The following is a 20,869-nucleotide window of genomic DNA, read 5'->3' on the forward strand; positions in this document are numbered from 1 at the left end:
CCAGAGCGGCCGACTCGGCGGGAGGCTAGAGCGACGCTGGAGATAGCGTTGGCGTGCTGGTTTCCAGGCAACAGTAGCAAACAGTCAGTGCGCAGCGCCCGCAGCCGCCCAGCGCGGCTGGAGGCCCAGGTGAGGACGGCGGTCACGGGGCGTTTGTTTCCCTGGGGGTGCGTGAGGGCAGCACCCCGCCCGTGGGGGACCTTTCCCAGGGCGGGAGTCAGGGCGGGGGTTGGCTGCCGGGGTGTCGGAGCGTATCTGGACAGCCTCGCTCGCCGGGGGCCGGGGAGGGCGTTCCGTGGGGTGCCCGAGCACCTCCCAACACCCTTTCGCTGACCTGGGGATAACAGACCCCGAGAGGGGCCGGGCCGGGCCTTCCCCACGCGAAAAGGAGGAAGGGTTCTTGACTTAAGGGCCTGGTTCAAGTCTCGGCTCAGCAGCCGCCTCTCGCGGAGCAAGCCGTGACTTGTCTCTGCCTGACAACGCTGCCTGCCTCCGCGTCTGGGACACGGAAATACCCCACCAAGGAACGTGACCTCCTCGATTTTCACTGTCTGGGCTGAGAGAAGGGCAATAAAGGAAACAATTCTCCGCATCAGCTGCACTTTGCAGGTGCTGTCAACATTCATTCAGCTTTAGGGGCTGTTGGTTATTATAAGGAAAAGTGTGTGTGTGATAATAATAAATGCTGTTTAATATGACAGAGTCCCTGCAAACCTTCCCCATTCTCAGCATTGTTTGCAATGTGCCACTTAGAGAGAGTTTGGTGAGTTCTAATGTCACCAGAAGGCTATAGCCTCAATTTCCTGGTCTTGATGGAATAGACATTTGATCACAAAAACAGGACCACAAACAGTGCTGACTGACTTCAGAACCCAGCTGACCCCTTGCAGCTCCAGTGTTTTAATTTAAAACACAACAGAACTTACAGTGCCCCTATCAAAGGCACAATAATTAGAAGGTAAAACTGGGTTCCAAGATAGCTGAAGCTTGCAGGTTACCGCAGACACTTGCCCGCTTAGAACCCAATTAAATGCCCAGTTAAGAGCTTCCTCTCTTATTACTTGTTTTATCCCTTAATTGGCTAAATCACTGCTGCTCTCACAGTCCCTTTCCACCAATCAGCTGTTCAACAATTGTTTTGAATTCAAATTAAAAACTTCTGTAACCGCTTGTCCAAATTGGTAAAACTTGATGCCATGAAGCAAATGTTGGATGTTTGTACACCCACCCCAATCATAGTGCTACAAGTACAATTTTTAAGAGCACATGACTTCTTCAGAGCTAAGTTGTAGCAAAGGGTACACTGCCACCAGTACCTACCTGAAAGTTGTTGCAGTCAGTGGGCGTGCCACTGGAATTCTAGCAGCCTTCTCAGCAGCTGGGGATTAGACCGGAAATAAATCCGCATCAAAAACCCACCAAATAGTATGTGACCTTTACATGAGCATATCTCAGCCCAAAGCCTATATGTCCTCATCATCCCCTGCTGTACTCTTAGCTTAGATTACACTCCTAAGGGCAGTGGCTTTGTGCTGGTTTGTAAAGCTCCATATATGCTTGTGATGGTGTATAATTGGCCTTGCCCTATAGGAACCTCAAGTTATTTGTTCAGGCTGTGTGCTGTAGGAGAGCATGCTGCAGGAGCAGGGTAACCTGCTTCTGGAGGTTTCTGTATGTTGACTCTACCTGTAGCATATAAGAATCAGTGTTGCCAGAATCCAAAGAACACTTGCTTCTCTAGCTGGTGTTGCAAATTCTAAAGGGAGGAACCATGGAGGGGACTTAACAGATATTTTTGGGCAATAGACTTCCCTGCTGGCTGAGCACATTCCTGCTGCTTTCGTAGCAAGACATTGCACAGGCAGAGAAAGAAGCAATTTATTTCCAACTGCATTAGAGAATTCCACAGGTAAAACCAGGAGAGGCCTTCAAAGAGGCCCTGCACCTCAGGGAAGGCTCACAGAGGGCAGAGTAATCACACAAGCTCTCCAAAGCTCCATTAATGTCCTTTGGGCTGTTCAGGCCGCCGCCTCTAGAGCAGGGGTGGGCAAACTATGGCCCGCAGGCCAGATCTGGCCCGTCAGTCATTTTAAACCAGCCCTCGAGCTCTTGCTGGGTCGCAGGGTCAGGGGCTGCTCCATGCGGCTCCTGGAAGCCGTGGTATGCCCCCCCCGGCTCCAATGGCCCCCTCCGGCGCTCCAGTGGGAGCTGCAGGGGCGGTGCCAGCAGATGGGGCAGCATGCAGAGCAGGCTGGCCATGCCTTCGCATAGGAGCCGGAGAAGGGACATGCCGTTGCTTCCAGGAGCCTCTTGCACCCCTGAGCCTCTGCGCAGCCCAGCCCTGATCCCCCTCTGAACCCCTTGATCCCAGCCTGGAGCACCCTCCTCCACCCCAAACCCCTCATCCCCAGCCCCATCCCAGAGCTTGCACCCCCAGCTGGAGCCTGCACCCCTGCCCCAGCCATGATACCCCACCATCCCAGCCCAGAGCACCCTCCTACACCCCAAATTCCCCATCCCCATCCCCACCGCTCACCTCCCACTCCCCAGCCTGGAGCCCCCTCCTGCACCCTGAACTCCTCATTTCTGGCCCAACCCTGGAGCCCACAGCCCCAACCAGAGCCCTCACCCCCTCGCACACCCTAACCCCAATTTTGTGAACATTCATGGCCTGCCATACAATTTCTATTGGCCTGAGGGCCACATCTGGGAAAACGTTTGTCCACTCCTACTCTAGAGCGTTGATTTTGGGGGAGGAAGCCCCAGCTTGGGAACAAACATGTTTATAATGTGTTTTTTGCCCCGATGTTCTACCACAGGCACTGAATGGCTCAGCTGCAACTGGCTGTGTGTCCACCTGTGGATTCTATGGTGGCAGCTCCCAGTCTTCCATTGACAGGGCAGAAGAGATACCATCCCAAGGCCCTTGGGCACCAGTCCCAGCTAGAACACCTGAAGAACAACTTCCAGCAGCAGCTCCTGCGTGACAAGGAGGAAAAACTGAAGGATCTTTGCATCTGCAAAAGCCGGAGTTATTCCTGCTCTCTCTTTTCTGGGAGCAACCAGCAAGACTCTGGACTAGAAGGCTTCTACTCTGCTGGACCCCACAGCAGGTATCTCACCAGCCAGACCAGTACTTTGCCCTCCAAGTGGGCAGCCAGGCGGAGAGAAGGGGTGGACCGGTCCTACCCTCTGAAACCAGTCTTTCACCGCAAGGCTGAGAGTGTTCCAGTGGTCAGCACAGGTCCGCTCAGGAGCTCACCACCCATGGCTGAATCTCCCAGCAATAGATCTAGCTCAAAGAAGAGAGGAAAGTTGCCAGCAGCCAGGGCCCAACCAGCTGTATTCCCATCTCCTTTGGCAGCAGAGCAGCCTAAGCAGTCAGCCACACATCCAAGCAGGGCAGAGTTGGGTTACATCCAAAGGCTGGAGGCAGCTGGGCAGAGCCTGGAGGAGGAGATCCGAAGGAAAGAGGCCCTCCTCAGGGAGAAGCTGAGGAGAACAGAGGAGGAGCTCAGGCGGATCCAGAGAGAGAAGCAGCAGGTGGAGGTGGAAGAGAGAAAGGAGAGAGAGGGTCTGAGGATGCAAGAGAGGAAAGCGGCAGGGCTTTCTGGAGGGAACATTTTCAGGGCTACAGCCAGGCCCAGTGAGGGGGACTGTGATTGGGAGCAGTCTCCAGAGGGTGCCATGCCTGTGCCAAACAATACCCACCTTCCCCATGTGCTGGGCATAGAGAGACTCAAGAAGGGGCGGCTGGTGGCCAGCAACAGCAAAATTCAAGAGCACATGTCTTTGGAGAGCATGGCCTCCTGTTCAAAGTTGGTCATGAAACACAGCCAAGGTACACCTGCAGCAGCCCCCTCAGAACAAGACCCTGCAGCAGAACTGTTGCATTCACAGGCTCCCATTGGCGCGGAGCAGGGAGAGCTGGGAGAGTGTGGCTTCTGTGGGCGTAGGTTTCTCCACCTCCGGCTGGAGAAGCACATGTATGTTTGCAGCAAAAGCCAAGGCTCCAAGAGGAAAGTATTTGATTCAAGCATGGCCAGAGCCAGGGGAACTGAGCTGGAGCAATATCAGCACTGGAAGGGCAAAAACACCACCCAGGTAACATGCACTTCCAGGCAACTGGTTGGCCTGGGGGTGGATCAGTCCTTCCCCCTTGGAACCCTCTTTAAGAAGGATGGAATTATATCTGTTTTAATAATACTTACTATGCTCCTGACACTCCATTCAGGCCCACTAGAATATAGACACCTTTAAGGGATAAGCCAGCAATGAGCCCATGGACAGGATCCAGCATTAGAAGGTTTAAGGGGCTTGGTTTAGGACACTGAAACTTCCTGGAGATAGTCACCTGATCTCCAAAATAATGAAGGGGTATGAAAGAACTTGCTCATAGGTAGGGCCCTACTAATTTCATGACACTGAAAAACATGTCCTGGACTGTGAAATAAGCCTTTCCCTGTGAAATCCAATCTCTGCGTGCTGTTGGGAGTACCCCAGCTGGTAGCTCCTAGTCCAGGCTGGGCTGGACAGGACGTGTCCTTCCCCTGCACAGATGCTCTTGGTGGGGAGATCAGACCCACCCCCTGAGGCAGCACAGAAATGAGGGTGGTACACCCTCACTTCTGTGCTTCAGCAGCCCCAGAACTGGGCTTGGGGCTCCTGCTGGGACAACCGGGCTTCTGCCAGGGGTTTGGGGTGCCCCCAAATTGGCCTGGGCTCCTGGGCACAGTTAATCCACCACTGGCCAAGACTAGCAACTAGGCAATCCTGACTGGGGCACTCTCAGCAGCAAGGGGGAGATCAGGACCCCCCCTCCACTTCCCATAGGTGCTGGAACAGGGGGTGCTGCACCTGCTGGTTTGTAGTGGTTTCCATCATTTACAGCGTTTACAGTTTTGCTTAATGGCTCTCAGCACCCTCACTATAAAAATCCTTCCAGGACTTATGCCATTTCTGGGCCTTTTACACCGTGCAAAGGGAAGAATCTCCTCCTACTGAAAGGGACTCAACCCACTCCAGGATGCTCCCAGCGGGGGCAACCTCTTATTGGTGGTAGTGGTGGGAGGGGGGGGGTCTGCTGTGTTTAGGTTGGGGGAGCTGCAGTATAATTGGGGCTGCTATTGGGGGGCAGGCTGGGACCTGATCCAAAAGCCTATTGTTAAAACAAACCAATGGCAAGGGGAACATTAACATCCCTCAGCCAAGCTCCAGCAGCCCCTGCCTGGTGTATCTTGGCCTCACTTCTGCAGGCTCCCTTTAAGTGGCTATTTTCCCCTGCTCCTGGTGACTGATACCTTCCCTTGACAACCACCATCTGTCTTGGCTGCCTTAAAGGAGTGGTACCAATCTGGGGGTTTGCTGCACTGGAGGTGGGTTCAGGGCTGAGTATGGGGTTGGGCCCTCTGAGAAGATGGTGAGTAAAGGCGCAGGACCTGGAGCCAGCCCAGTTATAGCTCCTATATATACTAATCACTATAGTGCCATCTATACTAATCACTCTTCCCCTTCTGTGCAGAATGAGCCACCCAAGAACAACTGGAGACAAAAGCATGAGTCTTTCATCCGGACCCTCCGCCAGGCCCGTGAGATGCAGCATGTGATCTCCAAAGGGGGGAAGCTCTCAGACCTGCCACCACTGCCCCCTGTAGAGAACCCAGACTATATCTCCTGCCCCCACTGCAACCGCCGCTTTGCACCCAAGGTGGCTGAGAGACATATTCCCAAATGCAAGACCATCAAGAACCGACCCCCACCACCACCACAAAGGAGACGTTAAGGATGACACACTGCAGTGAATCCTAGCTCCCTCTCCCAAACTGGCTTCCATCTAGAGGAAGCTTTGTGTTCTTCCCATCCCCCAAGCAGGCTGCTAACTTTTAAGATATCCCCATGTAACGTGAGTAAGAAGCTCAGGCCCCATGAACAGAATACTAAAGTGCTTGTACTTTGAGCTGCAGTCAGCGGTTCCTGAGTGTGTGCAGATAGGTCCATGATAGTTTAGGCCACTACCCTACTGCTGCTGGTTCCCATTTCTTCCCCTTCTACAGCTCTTCACAAGGAGTTCCAGTTCTCTTGATGGAAGAGATTGCTGGGTCTTGCTGTGAGTGGGAGGAGATTACCATGATGTCCCTTGTGTAGGGAATGGGGTTGTCGGTGGGACAGCAGCAAGGGAAGAACCACCATGGATAGGCTGGTCCTCAGAATCATGGTTGGGGCTATGGGCAGGTGGTGGGGGTGGAAGGTTGAGGGCTCTTTCCTCTGACATGAAGTAGTACACAGTGTGGGGCAGAGGTCATCCAGATCTCACAGATGGAAAGAAGCCCTTTAGTTAGGCACAGCCGGTGCTCAGCCTTGAACCAGCCACACAAAAATACCCCTTCCCTGCTGAGATCAAACTGATATTTGTATAAACAATGAGGAGGCCTTGTGGCACCTTAGAGCCTAACAAATTTATTTGGGCAGAAGCTTTCGTGGGCTAAAACCCACTTCATCAGCTGCATGGAGTGAAAAAAACAGTAAGCAGAATTCATAGCACAAGAATTCTGCTTACTGGTTTTTTCACTCCATGCATCTGATGAAGTGGGTTTTAGCCCACGAAAGCTTCTGCCCAAATAAATTTGTTAGGCTCTGAGGCAGAGGTGGGCAAACTATGGCCTGTGGGCTGCATCTGGCCCATGGGACCCTCCTGCCCAGCCCCTGAGCTCCTGGCCCAGGAGGCTAGTCCCCTGCTGCCTCAGCTCACTGTGCCGCCAGCACAATGCTCTGGGCAGTAGGGCTGTGAGCTCCTGGGGGCGCAGCTGCAGAGCCCGGCCTGACCCAGTGCTCTGTGCTATGCGGCATGGCTGCCTGTCCTGGTGCAGCCAGCCACCGGTGCTCCAGGCAGTGAGATAAGGGGGCAAGGAGCTGGGGGGGGGGTTGGATAAAGGGCAGGGGAGTTCAGGGTGGTGGTTAGGAGCCAGGAGTGTGGATAGGGGTCGGGGCGGTCAGAGGGCAGGGAACAGGGGGATTGAATGGGGGCAGGGGTCCTGGGGGGGCAGTCAGGAAGGAGAGGAGGGGTTGGATGCAGCAGCAGGGGACAGGGAGCAGGAGGGGTGGGTGGGGTACAAGTCCCAGGGGGGCAGTCAGGAATGAAAGGAGGGGTTGGATGGGGTGGCAGGGAGCAGTCAGGGGTGGGTGTTTCAGGGGTGGTCAGGGAAAAGGGGTTGTTGCATGGGGCAGGGGTCCTGGATGGGGGGGGCAGTCAGGGGTGGAGGGTCTGGGGGTGCTCAGGGAGGGGTGGCAGTCAGGAATGAGGAGGGGTTGGATGGGGCAGCTAGGGTGGGGGGTCCAGGGGCAGTCAGGGACAGAGAGCAGGGGGTTGGATGGGGCAGGAGTCCTAGGGGCAAGAAGCAGTGGGGTTTGGATAGGGGGCAGGGGCCAGGTCATGCCTGGCTATTTGGGGAGGCACAGCCTCCTCTGATTGACCCTCCATACAATTTTGGAAACCAGATGCAGCCCTCAGACCAAAAAGTTTGCCCGCCCCTGCTCTAAGATGCCACAAGGACTCCTCCTTGCTTTTGCTGATACAGACTAACATGGCTACCACTCCGAAACCTGATATTTATATGTTAACACCCTGACTGTGCTCAAAACAGCTGGGGAGTGGGCTGGAATTCTACTGCTGTTTAGCTGCAGATGCTGGCACATGAAAGCCCCCAAAGATCAACTCTCCAGTTTCATCCACCAAGCCTGTGTGGCTGTCTCTGGGAAGAGCAGGTGGGAGGGAGTTCTCGGTTCCTACAGTAGAGAGGCCTTGTGTGGGATGATACAGTAGTTTGGATAAGTCAGGGAAGGTAGTTTCCTTGCAGAGAGACTGGGAAGATAAATGACATTAGTACATTAGAACAACGTACAAATTACAACTTTCCTTCCCTCTGTTTCTAACAGTCCCTAGAGGCAGAATCCAGAACTGCTTCCCTCTTTCAGCTGCTTTTTGTGCTCGGTCCTGTTTGTTTTTGAGCTGAACAATGAAAACAGAGCAGGTAGGCTCATTCTGTGCTTCTCCTGCAATAGCCCACAGGAGGATTTATTTAGCTTGTTTCCACTGGAATTCAGGAAAATCCTCGGACTGTTTCTATTGGACTTTGGGTCAGTAACATTTTGCTTTTAAACATGCAAAACCCTTAATTTGGGGCCATGTTTGACATACCATCTCTTTAATCGGAAGAGCAGACTGGGGAGCGGGACCCATAAAATGCAGCTTCAGCACAGGAATTCCTTGGGGCAGAAAGCTTACAGATGAGGCCTCATAGTAGCAGGGGAGCTATGCACCACCAGCCACTTACTTAGTATTTGGAGAGGCATCTTTCAGCCCAAGTGTGCTTGTTCCAGTGTCAACTGTGGAATGGTAAAGACTCCTAGAGCTAGGACAGGGCCTTTAGGCTACAGGGTGACTGTTACAAAGGGATTACTTACCAGGTACACGAACTTGGACTCTGATGCAAGGTTCTTTCCAGCCTCAGTTTTCCATGGAGAGCATCCAGGCTAGCAGATGTCTTTAGGCCCTATGTAAGTAGCAGGTTGTTCAGTACTAACAAAGCCCTAGCAGGTGGGTCCCAAGCAGTGTAGGGATACCAATGGAAGAACAAGTAATTCACGAGAGGAGAAAATGAACAAGCCAGCCCAGTAACTTTTTCTTCAAGGCACATGGTGGTCCTGCCCCAACTCAGCACAGCCTGGGGAAGATACACAGGGGCCAGACTGAACTAGGCTTAGTCAGAGGCTGGATATTTGGAAATAGTCCTTGACTGTGAGGTGTGGAATAGTCTCCCAAAGAAATAGGAGACCTCCTGTCCCCAAGATAAGTGGGCGAAGCTCCCTCCCTTGGGACACTATGGTAGTGCTCAAAAGCCCCAATTAGTGTTAAAGCTGGATGGTGCTGGGCACTGTGCAAGCACTGAAGAGTTTACAGCCTAGGAAGAAATATTAAAATCCAGAGACAGGGTCTGAAATGGGTTCAACATACATGCAGAGTGATCATGGGAGGCTGGGCACATGGCTTAGTAACTCCATTTCTGGTTTTATTATTATGGGATAGCAGTGAGGTCACAGGAAGGCTGGAGAGGAGTAAATAGCAAGAAAATGGGGAAGGGGGGAGAGTGGAAATTCATCTGAACTGATTAGTTCATTTTAAAAATTAATTTATCACGAAACTAGTTTAAGAAAATCAGTATTGTAACCCCTGTGATGTGTTTATGTTAAATCCAATTTTACATGATCCTCACCCTGTTCTCAGTGTGCCAAAGGCTGACGGTGTCAACAATGCTGATCTGCATCACAGAAGTCAGCAGGGGAAGTTGGTAGGGATAATGGGGCTCTTGGGAAGTTGTGGGAGGCAATTTGGGATTGTGGGATAAACACACTCATGGCAAGTTTCTGTGAAAAAGATGAGCAGTTTAAATAGTTAATGGTGACATTGAAGTTGTAGACCAAATTGTCTGCTGGGGTTACATCACTGAAGTCAATGGAATTATGCCAGGAGATAATTGGCTTGCCATCTTTATGTTTCAGAGTCAACAATGGCCAGTTCACTGCTCTTGTTGAGCTATCGTTTCAGTTTGTCTGCAGACTCAGGCAGGCATACAGATACCATTGAATACAGGAGACCCTGATTAAAAACTCAGAGTTTTTAATATTCTGTTTTTACAGCACCCAGCACAATGGGACCCTGATCTATGACTGATGCTCTTAGGTGCTGTGGTAATGCAAATAAATAATCAGAACTGGCAGCAGTGCCACTTATTACAACTACTGAATAGGTGACTGTGGGAGACTTAACACTCTAGTAAAAGCTCTTCTAAGAGAACCAGGATTTTGTTCCTTTGGACCCATCTCTTCCTGCTGCTCATACCCCACATGGCACCATTGGAGCTGTGGTAAAAATGGCATCGTCAGGAAGAGAAGCAGCATCAAGAGACCAGGTGTCTCATGGAACACAGCCTCTTTTCATGTAGATGTCCCTAGTAAAGCAAAACTTGCCACTTTTTCACAGCAATGAACCTTCCCCTAAGCTGACTGCATGCACACTTTCCCCACACCTCTTGGTGGAATGAAAACACAGGAGACCCTGCTCCAAGCTGAGATTCTGCCTGGAGGGGAGGTGGGAATATGCACAGAGTCAGAACACACCGGAGAATTAGTTTAAACATTTATTTAAACAAACTACAAACCACTCCACTCTTTAATCTTTCAAAGAAAGATAATGACAAACTAGTTATTCTGCCAGTGTCAGAGCAGGCATAAGTCGTGTTCCACTATAACAACTCAAGAGCAAAACTAGCAGGAGACTGACATATGGAGCTAGCAATGCAAAAAGGGGAGAAGTCAAAAGGGTTTTGAAACTGTTCAAAGGCACTTCTACCCACTTGCCCTTCACTTTCCAGCCCAAAACTGGGTTTAAACTGCTTATCTGGTTGCACAGCTAGCTGGTGCGAAAATCAGTGGTCTGTAATAGGCACAACTTGGATAGCGTGAATCCTCTAAGGCACATATGAGGTTGTGGAGCACAGGACACCCTCTGCCAGGGATCTGAATCCTCTACTAGATCCAAGGGGAATCCAGTCTTTCCAGCTATAGAGCATTGAGAAAGGAGATAGCAGTGCACTGCAGGAGAGCAACTCCCATCAGCTTGGTGGTCGCTTATTGGACATGGCTTAGGCTTAGCACTTCACTCCTTCTCAAAGCCACTGCTGCAACATGACAGACTCCATCTCCACTGCAGCAACAGAATTCTTATGCTGGGACTCCTAACCTGAGAACTGACTCCAATACATATGGGAGAAGAGAAGGCAGTGTCACCAACAGTAACCAAGCAACGCTTGAACTTCTGGCATTCAAGACCCTACATTGGGGCTGTCTCTCTCCTTCCCGCTCTACAACGATAAGGACAGCCAGACTGAGGTCTAACTCTGCCCAGGTTGCTGCTCAGAACAGACTGCATTTGATTCAGCTCTAGTATACTACAGTGATAGGCACTAGAGAAGAACCTAAGAGAGCACTGATTCCAAGCAGGATGCTTTGGCATCTGTCCCCAGGTAGAGAATTTCATCAAGAAAGACGTTAGCACCCTTAAACAGTCCCCACAAGGGAAGAAAAGTCTAAGGCAGGTGAAATAGCTCTCATTGAAAGATTCAAGGCAAAACTAGAGACACACCGGTGATGGAGACAGTTTTAGGGATAATGAAATCACAACCCCACCCCATTGCATGGGAGGAGAAGACTCTGCTTCCTAGAAGCCCCACCTTGGGGAAGGGTGAGGCCCTTCCCAACCCAAAAATCCACCCCAAGCCAATTTTTTAAACAATTTAGAAAACTCTTTCATTCCCTACTAGGGATATGGGAAAGTCTCAAATGTCAGGCCACTTCAAGTTCCTTGGAAGAGAGAACCTTGTGCAGCTAGAGAAGGGGTGAGCTTTAGACTGAGGCCTAACCATCTACTGCCCTGGGAAAGATGCCTTCTGTGTGCACTGCAGTAGAGACCCATGCTGAGAGGACAGCTGTGCTCCCACTTTGTCAAAACAATGGAGGGGAAAAAAATACTGACAAGGCCCACACCAGCACTGAGACTGTGCCAGCCTATGGCGAGGGATAAGTAGAAACAAAGCCAGGAGCAGCAATGGACTCACTCTGAGAAACCAGACATGACAAGAGGAGCTCTGGCACCCAAAACTAGCTGAACAGATGGAGTAATGAGTGTGCCACAGCCTGAGATCCAGACACACCTTTTCTGGTTAGGAAGCAGCCAGTCTGAACTCAAGAACCCTATCTCAAGCAGTTCCCTCTGCTACAACTGGAAACTAAATCCAATTTTCCTTTTTGTGCAGTGCTTGGAGGGTGGAAAGCATTAGCTGAGTGCTAGGCCCTCAGAATAAAGCATTTAAACTTCATCTGTAGGACTAGGGCACACAGCTGTATGGACAAAGGCTGCATCTCAGGACAGGGGCATGCTTTCTATCACCATCTCCCCACTGCCTCCAGAGTAAAACACATTCAAGGCTCTGTTTGCCCGTGAGCAGCATTGAGCTGTTCCACAGGCAGGGCCCTGTCCGTTGTCATAATGGCTGGGAGCAGCTCAGAGTTCACTGCTCTAAAGTGAAGGTGGGGAGTTAGGGTTCAGCCAGCTTCCGTACTCAATGGTTCTCGCTCTCTCACCTAGAGGTGCAGTGACTAATGCTGGGGTCCCAAGGGCAGCTCTTAGGAAGCAGTGAAACAAAAGGGCCACAAGCTGCTACTGGAGCCATCACCATGATGGGTCCAGGGTCGTCTTGCCTCAAGGGCAGGATTGATGGATGAGGTACAGAGAAGAGCTGCTGCTGCCATAATCACTGAGCTGACCATTGCCCAGAGTTCAGGACCCTACCCCTCTCAAAACTCACTCCTAGATCATATCTAACGGAGGTGTCTCCCACCAAACGTACATGGGTGCTGCTCTGGAGCCTCCGCCCTCGCTCCTTATCAGTGAGTGACCTGAAGCCAGGAAAGCCGCTTTCTGCATTCAGTTAGTGTGTTGTGAAGTTGGATGGATCCCAGTAGGCTCAGGAGACTAGAGACTGGAGCGGCATGAGTCCGTTCCCAAGAGACACCAGGAATCTGAATCCAAGTCAGTTTTTGGATCAGTTTCCATCTCTTCTTTGGCTGTCTGGGTTCCTTTGGAATGAGCCTGCAGCTGTCCAGACAAAACAGTCAGTCACTCCCAGAACTCAGCTGCTGGCTATACACAATTTACTGGCTACTCCAGATGCAAGTTTCTACCATCACGAAGAGAGCTACTATGGCAATCCCAGCCAGGGCACGCTACATCTAACTGCTCCCCTCTTCTTGGAGAGGAGAAATACAAGTTGCTCAAAACCCCTTAGGCACTGAAGTACCTGCCTCATGGCTGTATTGCTATTAAATTATTGCCATAGAGTAAATTAGAGTGTCTTTGCAGCTGACCAAGAGCAACAGGCACAAGGAATTTTTACCCTACACCTCTCTGCTCTGTCCCATCTCCTGCTGCCTGAAGAGATTTGAGTTTGATTAAAAGCTCTTCCTCTTCTCTCCCCCCGCCATCCAACCAGAACCAGGATCAAAGTTCTCTACCCCTGCACACACACCTTCCAAGGGGTGTGAGGGTTCTCAGCCTGAATGCCTCACCCAAGGGATGTCCTCACCTGCTGCATTCCCTCCGTTCCCCTGCAGAACCTCTGGAGCTGGGCACTGAGACGACTGGTTTCCTGCTGCAGCTTCTGTTGGTCAGCCAGACACTGTAACACCAACCCCTGCAGCCGCTCCACCTCAGTTTGCAAAGTGCTGCACACACAGGCTGCAGCTGGAGACACTGCCTTTCCTTCCACACAGGGCAGGGCTGGAGCTGAACAAATCTGCTGCAGAGAGAGACGGGGGAATGAGTTTGTATGTGTGCGCAACGTATAAAACCTCCCAGGGCAGTGGCTGCCTGTGCCATGGTGAGAGAATGAGGATGGAAGATGGCACCACAGCTGCTGAAGTTGCAGATTTCCAAGTGCTAAGTGCTGGATCCTTGGGCAGCCAGGTCAACATGATATTAACCCTTATGTTATTCACTGCCAATTCCCCGGACCCCAAACTTGGACAGACCTTCCTCCCACTCCCTCTTTACAGCTGTTGTCCCTACCTGCTTGTCACTCTGAGATCCTTGTTGATGCCTCCCCACCCCAGCCTGATTTCCCAGGTGAGTCAGGAATTAGCACCTCATCTAAGGATGGCAGCACTATAAACTCCTGTATAATTTCCTGCCCTATCCATGCTTCCCAGGTTCCTCCCTCCCACTGGAGTCTCCCAGCATGGGGTTAATATTTCCCCAGATGTGTGAGCTGCATTTTTCCTAAGCAGGAACTCATTTTATTTCCTGCCCACATGTCTACTCTCTTTTGGATTTCTCTCTCCTCACTGGTATTCACAACTCCTCCCAAGTTAGCATCAACTGGGAACATCATGAACATGCCCTTTTCCACTCTCATCCAGACCATCAGTTAGTCTGACCCAATGGCCCCCACTAGACCTCCCCACAACTCAAACGTTGCCATTTATGTTCCCATCAGCTCTTACTCAACCAACATTCATTGATGTGGTTGAGTAAGATGTGGTCTGAAGATGTGGTCTGAAGGCAGGGGTCTCAAACTCAAATGACCACGAGGGCCATATGAGGACTAGTGCATTGGCCCAAGGGCCGCGTCACTGAAACCCCCACCTTTCTGCCCCTGCCCCCACTCCGCCCCTTTCATGAGGCCCCGCCCCTGCCCTTTCCCTGCCCCCATTCCAACCCCTTCCCCGAAGTCACTGCCTGCCTGCCCTGGCCCCGTGCTGCTCTGCTCTAGGAAGCAGCCAGAACCACGTCCCTGGGGGAGGAGGGGCACAGGGCTCCATGTGCTGCTCTTGCCACTCCTCCAGGTACCTCCTCCGAATCTCCCAATGGGAGCTGTGAGGAGCAGTGCCTGGAAGCGAGAGCAATGCACAGAGCCCTCTGCCACTCCCCCCCGGGGCCACAGGGACATGGTTCCAGCTGCTTCAGGGAGCAGCGTGGTGCTTGCGATGCCATGGGGTAGGCAGAGGGGTTGGGGGGTCGTGCAGGAGGGGGGGTGCGGGCAGCTTGGCAAGCCTCCCGAAAGAACCCTGCGGGCCACACGCAGCCCGCATGTTTGAGACCCCTGTCTTAAGGTATACTTTACCTGGGGCTCTGTCTTGGGCTTGTTGAATTCAGCAGGAGCATCAGAGGCCACTTTCAGTCCTTGAAATTCCTGATAGGGAAGAGTCTCCTTTTCAGGCTCTGAAGAGTCTGTGCTCATAGGAAAGGGGCTGTCAGGCATGGGGATGAATTCAGCATTCTCCAGTTCCTGGACACACACACAAGCAACATTGTGTCAGAGATTCCTCATGCTCCTAAACACCCTGCATCTCTTCAGCCAGGGCACCAGCACCCTCTTGTGGTGGAAAAGACTACTATGGCTTACAGGCTCCTCACACAGCAGACCCCTTGCTTGAAGTCAGACTAGCAGCGAGACACTCTCCTCCTAACAGTAGCCTGGCACTGGCACTAGGTCTCTCAGATCATCACTGGGGTGAACTCCACACCATTTCCTGGTGTGGGCTGGTTGGCTGACAGGTCCCGTTTGTGTCACCATTTAGGTGTGCGACAATTCTCCAAAAAGGGCCATACTAATATACCCACCCTACACACACCCACACCATATATAACTTGAAAGCTTATTTTATGTATGTTTAGATGAGGCATAATATGGAGTAGTCAAGTGGTGCTGTAAGCCTGTAGACAAGGTGAAACAGTGGTAACTAAAAACAAAAAAAGTGTCATTTTCTGCACAGTTCCAGAAACACTGCAATAGGACCATGAGTACAGTTTTTACTGTTTAAGTTAATTTAAGCACCTTAGTGTGGTACTTATTGGTCAAAGCTACCAAACAACAATGTATTAAAAGATTTTAGTTTCTCATGGGCAAGTATTTTTTTCAGAAATGAAGCTGTTTAGAATGTGGCAAAAAATGGTGAATATCAATATCAAAGTATCTTACAAGTGATAATAGTTTTCTATACTTTCAATTGAAATTTGCTGACCAGATCGGTCTCAGATTGAAGGTTTTGCACCAGTAGAAGCAGATTACGTGCCTACAGTTTGTGCTGCATAGTGGGTACATATAAATGTACATGAATTCCTCATGTAATGCTTCTCCATCTGTAAGCTATCGTACATATAATGTAGCATCTAGTCTGCCTGGTAGAAGGTTTTAATTTGTAACTGCCCATGCATGCAGTACTTGCATTTGAAATATTCTAGAAACTAGCTTTTTAATTCAGTGACGCTTATGTACAGGTCAGTGTTAGAGATGATAATACATAGCATCATAATATAAATATGCAAAAGCTATGGGAGAAAGAAGTGGCCTAATGAGAAGTAATGAAGACAAAGTTCATAAACAAGTCCTTGCCTCTGCACTGAAGGATGAAGAGCGTATTACAACTCTTATCAACAATATGACAAACCCATTTGACCCTGAATCACATCCAGAGGAGTTTATCAACGTATTTGCTAGACTGCATGTAAAATCAGGTGTACAAGAGTCTACTGAAAACAGCAGACGTTGGTGAAGAACAAATAGAGAGACTTATGAGAGGGGCACTTGATTCTGATAGGACATATCTTCTTCAGCTCAGTCAAGAAATCTGGCATCAAAACATTTGCTGACATGGTCAAGACCACCAAATTTAAGTCAGGCAAAGGAGGGAAACTTGCAGTAGCTATCAGTCCTGAAATTATTTTCTGCAGAGCCCAGTCCTTCGCAAGATGCAGAGATGATGTTTCAATGGCAACTGTTCTTAGTCACGCAATAGGAACTATGCTGTGCCCCTCTTCCAGGCTGATGGAACTATGAGAAGAACAGATAAAACTGAATTAAGGGATCAGCTGGAGGCTCAATCTGAAAGACCCCATGAGCAAAGAGCATACAACAAAGAAGCCAGAGATGCCATGGCTCTTATACAACTGATGGCTGGAGACAAATTCTACGCATTCTATGAATTGCCTGCTGAGTATTTGAGGCAGGTCCTAAAAGAATTTGACAGTGCTAATTCTGTAATCAAAGTCTTTACAGATACGACAGGAACTTTGTGAAAACTGCAGACAGACAGTGCTGGACAGGATCTAAGGTTGGATGCAAGAAATACTAGGTGATTGGTGGATGCCCTGTGCCTCCATGGAAATGTTTCTAAATGTGATATCCAACAAGCAGTCACTTCTAAAATTTCTCTGTGAATATAGGATTAAAAATGCACCTGAGTGTGTAGGAGCACACCCAACACAAACATTCCTTTTTGCTAGAGGCTTTTCTGATGGTGAAATAAGCAAAGTCCACCAGTAGAAGTTTTTGAAGTAGTCCAAGACTTATACAGTACTCAAGAAGACGACGACACAAGAATACTTTTGCATGCTGTATGTGCCAATATGGATTTTGGCTCTCTGTGTGTCAAAGTAACCATAATAAGATCACCTGATACACAAGTTTTGATCCTTGCTGTTCATTGCTTTCCAAAACTGGAACATATAGGTAACATGTAGGAACCATTACCAGCACAACTGACATATCTGTTCATGCAATTCTTCATATCTGTGCATGCAATTTGTGATGCATTCACCCTGACTTCGGCAACACACTTCCTGCTGTACACGTATTAAAAGGATGTGACTCTATATCAGCCCTATTTAGTATTTAGAAAAAAACTGTGTTTCATGTCAAAACAAAGGTACCTTACCACTTCAGACATCTTGCCAAATTGGAAAAGAGTTTCCGGACGAGCTGCAATTTCTGCACCAAAGAAGTTGGTAGTGGTGCTGTCTGACCAGCACAAGAAAGAAAGAGACCTGTAGAGACCCGAATTGCTTACGCCTCAATCTAGCCATCAAAAAGGACAAGTCAGTGGCGAAACTCCCATCGTGTGAGGACAGTTTTGAAAAAGCGATCAAAAGAGCATCTTGGCAAACAAATATTTGAAAGCCTCCACAAATCGGTAAACCAGCTATTGGATCACTATTGCAACGTAGATGATGAACTACTGCCTGTACTCTTCAAGGGCCCAATAGCAGTGAGCTTCTACAAGATCTTATCTGTGCCTGTACCAATAGAGGTTGCTGCACAATCTACTGTGTCTATAGTCAGAACAATCTTCCCTGCACAGAACTGTGTATAAGCCAAGGCAATGAAGACTATGTTATCCCATGCACTCTTGACAGAGATCACAATGATGAACAAGATGATGACAATGTTGACTAGAGATGTTAACAGCGCTATTACATTTCAATGATACCTATAAAAATGTGTTATTAGATTTTGTTTCACCCTTTAGATTGTTGTTGTGATGCTTTGGATCACAAAGAAATCAAATTTTATGTCTTGCAATTATACCTAGAGTGATTAAACTAACAAATGAATGCAAATATTTGCAAGTGGTCATTTTGGTGTCATTGTTTATCCCGTTCCTATGGTAATGGCACCACTTGACAGCTCCACGTTGTACCACATCTTAAAGCAGACATGATAAACTTTCATATGATGTATGAGGTGTGTGGGGGTAGACAGGGTACATTAAATTGACCAAACCAGTGGTGTTAGCTGTGTGTCTAAATCCAGTACTACCACAGAACAAGGAGTGCAGAGAAATGTCAATCTGGTGAAGAGGGGGGGTCTCCTGCGCCCTCTGGTGGGGAAGAATAGAGGCTGCAGACAGTTTAGAGAAGCCTCTTGGAACTCCTCTTGCTGGGCTCTTTGAGGAAGAAGGGACAGCTTATTCTCCCTTAACCGTGATCCCAGATCCTGGAATTTTAGATAAATTCATGAGACAGTTTATTACCTTACGCAGCCAGCCAGGGCAGGAGCTGCTGTCGGCGTTGCTGTCCCCCATGGCCTCTGTTGCACTGATCCAGCCCCCCATTCCACGATCTGCTTCCATGGTTCCCCGAAAGCCTCCACTTGGATCAGGGGTTTCAGATTCCCGTTCATTTTCCTCCTCCTCTCCTCCACCAGTTGTGGAGCTCTGAGCCACTGGCAGACAAGAAAGAGAAGCAGCAACCTTACACATTTCATTGGCTCTACCAGGTCAGGGAATGCAGCAGGTGCTGGATCCCAGATGAGGCAGAGAAAAGAGAAGGGGAGATTATCCCCCTAAAAGCTACTTTAACTGCAGAAGCCTGAAGGTGAGTGTATTTACCTGGACTATGTCTCCTTCCAGCTATGTAATTCATAAAACACCATGCAACCCTCCCCAAAAGTGACCCTTTGCCACACAATCTTGCTTCCTGGCCTCATCTCTCCCCACCCAAAAGTCCCTGTAGTGACTGTAGTCAAGGTCATCCATCCAAGTGATGGATGAGGAGGTGGTTACCTCCTCATCCATCAAGCTGTCTCCTGTTGCATAAAGGGACACGGATGACGAATGCCTGGACAGATCAGACAGAAGTGTTGACTGCTTTTCCCACCCACACAATCTCCTTGTCTTCATATCTGTAGCCACTCATCCAGTCCCACCACCTCCACAAGCATCCAGTCCAATCCTATCAGCCTGCCCTGCCTTCCTAACCCTCATAACACGCAGTCTGTTTGAAAGTTAATGAGGTCATTGCCACTTTGGTGAGAGTTATTGAACCACTGGCACCCCAGGCTAAGCTAACAGGACACAGACCCCACAATGTCCAGCTCTCCTGCCAACAAGCCTCTGACCTTGCCCTCCTTCCATCCATCCAAAATGTTTCTGCCAAAGATGTATCCTCCAGCAGCTGCCACCATATCACCTTCCCACTCACCTCCCTCTATTGATCTCCTCTTGCCTTCCACATCAAGTTCAAGCGTCTCATGTTAAAGGCCCCACACAGCTCAGCTCCTGCCTCCATCTCTTCCTACTCCTCTCCCACGCTGTTCAGATCCTTCCCCTTAGGCTTAGCACTTCCTCATCTCGTGTACCAGCTGGCCTCCCTCTCTTTATTAAAAGCCCCTCGCATTCTTCTTTGAGGCCTTTCAAAGACAGAACTGAAACCCTGTGACAGGACCAACTGCATCCACTCTCAGTGCACTTATGCAAGGACCATGTCTGAAAAAATGCAGAGGCCTGAGCCAGTTGGACACAGATACCATAATTCACACCTAGATACCTCGGTGACTGGATAAGATAATAGGACCACCTTGCACAGACCCTGATCCTCCTTGTCTGTGCTCAATCTAACAAGCTGCAAGCCCCCTGCGGGGCAGGGACTTCAGCACAGTATACAGATGATGTGTACATTTCTGGTGCTTGGTTCTTACATTTGTTATCTCCAGGGCCTCCTGCAAGGACCTGTGGTCTTTGCTCCTCAGAAATTTCAGCTGCTCTAGTTTTCTCAGATCTCACACTTCTAGGGGGTTTGACTGGGCTGAAACCTGGTTTGGTTTATAAGTACTGTTTTTGCTGGCACCTAAGCAGACAACGTGTATCACACTGTGCTGAGGCAAGTAACCTCCTACCATCATGCTCCTCACAGGTACTACAATACTGGAGTGGGAGGCAGTCAGCTGGCCCCAGTGGGGAAGGAGACCAGAAAGCCCAGTGCAGGCAGGAAGCAGTGAGGGTGGGATGGGTAATAACTGGCTCTGAAAGCCCTTTGAAATGACCCTGCACATGTCTGAAGCTTTCCAGTGTGCGTCAAAGCTGCTGCTGCCCAGGAACCCCAGCTGTGGAGTGACCCACATGGCTTTTACTCAGGGCTGATTACTCACCTGTACCGATGGACAAGCCACTACTGTTGGATCGGATGGTTTTGGAATTCAGCACCTTTTCTATGGAAAGAAAGAATATTCTTTTGGTAAAGGGGCTCTCACAAAGGTGGTTCAAATCAATACAGGACGAAACCAGTGTTCCAATACCGGGGCTGATGTGGACACGCCAGCGAGTTCCCTCAGAATGATCTTGACCCTCCCTCCCAGTAAGCCTATGTTAGTGAGTAATGAGTTATCACAACAAATGTCCTTGGAACAGCCCCTGTCCCTGAATCACACTCACCAACAATGAGAATGGTGTGCCAGCCGCGGCAGGACAGATCTGGAACGTGATGCAGGGACCCAAAAATGGGCCGAGGCCATGAAGTACAAATATCAGAGCCATGAGCTCTCTCTGTCGGTGTCATTGCCAGACGTCCGTTCCCACCATTGCCCCAGGCAAAGATATGGTTATCTAGGAAAAAACTGAACCATCAGCCTGAACTGAGAAACACCTCATTACCCTTCCAGGGGCCCCACCAGCCTGGACTCATTACAGAGATCTCCCATAGCTA

General features: G+C 49.8%; 2 protein-coding genes across 5 annotated transcripts in view; one reads left to right on the plus strand and one right to left on the minus strand.

The window, feature by feature from the left end:
- The first annotated feature begins 2 nt into the window (after positions 1-2).
- On the plus strand, positions 3-5,956 carry ZC2HC1C (zinc finger C2HC-type containing 1C). The gene is made up of 3 exons (XM_048852245.2): positions 3-129; positions 2,820-4,104; positions 5,522-5,956. The coding sequence occupies exons 2-3, from the start codon at positions 2,827-2,829 to the stop codon at positions 5,780-5,782; spliced, it is 1,539 nt and encodes a 512-aa protein (XP_048708202.1). The 5' UTR covers positions 3-129; positions 2,820-2,826; the 3' UTR covers positions 5,783-5,956.
- Positions 5,957-10,180: 4,224 nt separating this feature from the next.
- The window catches only part of NEK9 (NIMA related kinase 9), a 34,674-nt gene continuing 23,985 nt past the window's right edge, over positions 10,181-20,869 (minus strand). For 2 of the 4 annotated variants that reach the window (XM_048852240.2, XM_048852234.2), the window contains exons 17-22: positions 20,599-20,769; positions 20,316-20,375; positions 18,421-18,611; positions 14,733-14,897; positions 13,197-13,409; positions 10,181-12,709 (exon numbers count right to left, since the gene is read on the minus strand). In XM_048852240.2, the coding sequence (XP_048708197.1) occupies positions 12,587-12,709; positions 13,197-13,409; positions 14,733-14,897; positions 18,421-18,611; positions 20,316-20,375; positions 20,599-20,769 (923 nt within the window). In that variant the 3' untranslated portion in view covers positions 10,181-12,586. The remainder of the gene's footprint in view (positions 12,710-13,196; positions 13,410-14,732; positions 14,898-18,420; positions 18,612-20,315; positions 20,376-20,598; positions 20,770-20,869) is intronic. The other 2 variants (XM_048852235.2, XM_048852236.2) reach the window with 2 other exon arrangements.

The sequence above is a fragment of the Caretta caretta genome, chromosome 6, assembly GCF_965140235.1.
Source record: "Caretta caretta isolate rCarCar2 chromosome 6, rCarCar1.hap1, whole genome shotgun sequence".
In the NCBI taxonomy this organism is placed as follows: Eukaryota; Metazoa; Chordata; order Testudines; family Cheloniidae; genus Caretta; species Caretta caretta.

What these genes read in the sequence shown, in the direction of transcription:
- ZC2HC1C (XM_048852245.2), top strand. Translation starts at nt 2,827, where the DNA reads ATGGCTCAGCTGCAACTGGCTGTGTGTCCACCTGTGGATTCTATGGTG. An exon ending in AGGGCAAAAACACCACCCAG is followed by an intron (nt 4,105 to 5,521) that starts GTAACATGCACT and finishes CCTTCTGTGCAG; the next exon opens with AATGAGCCACCCAAGAACAA.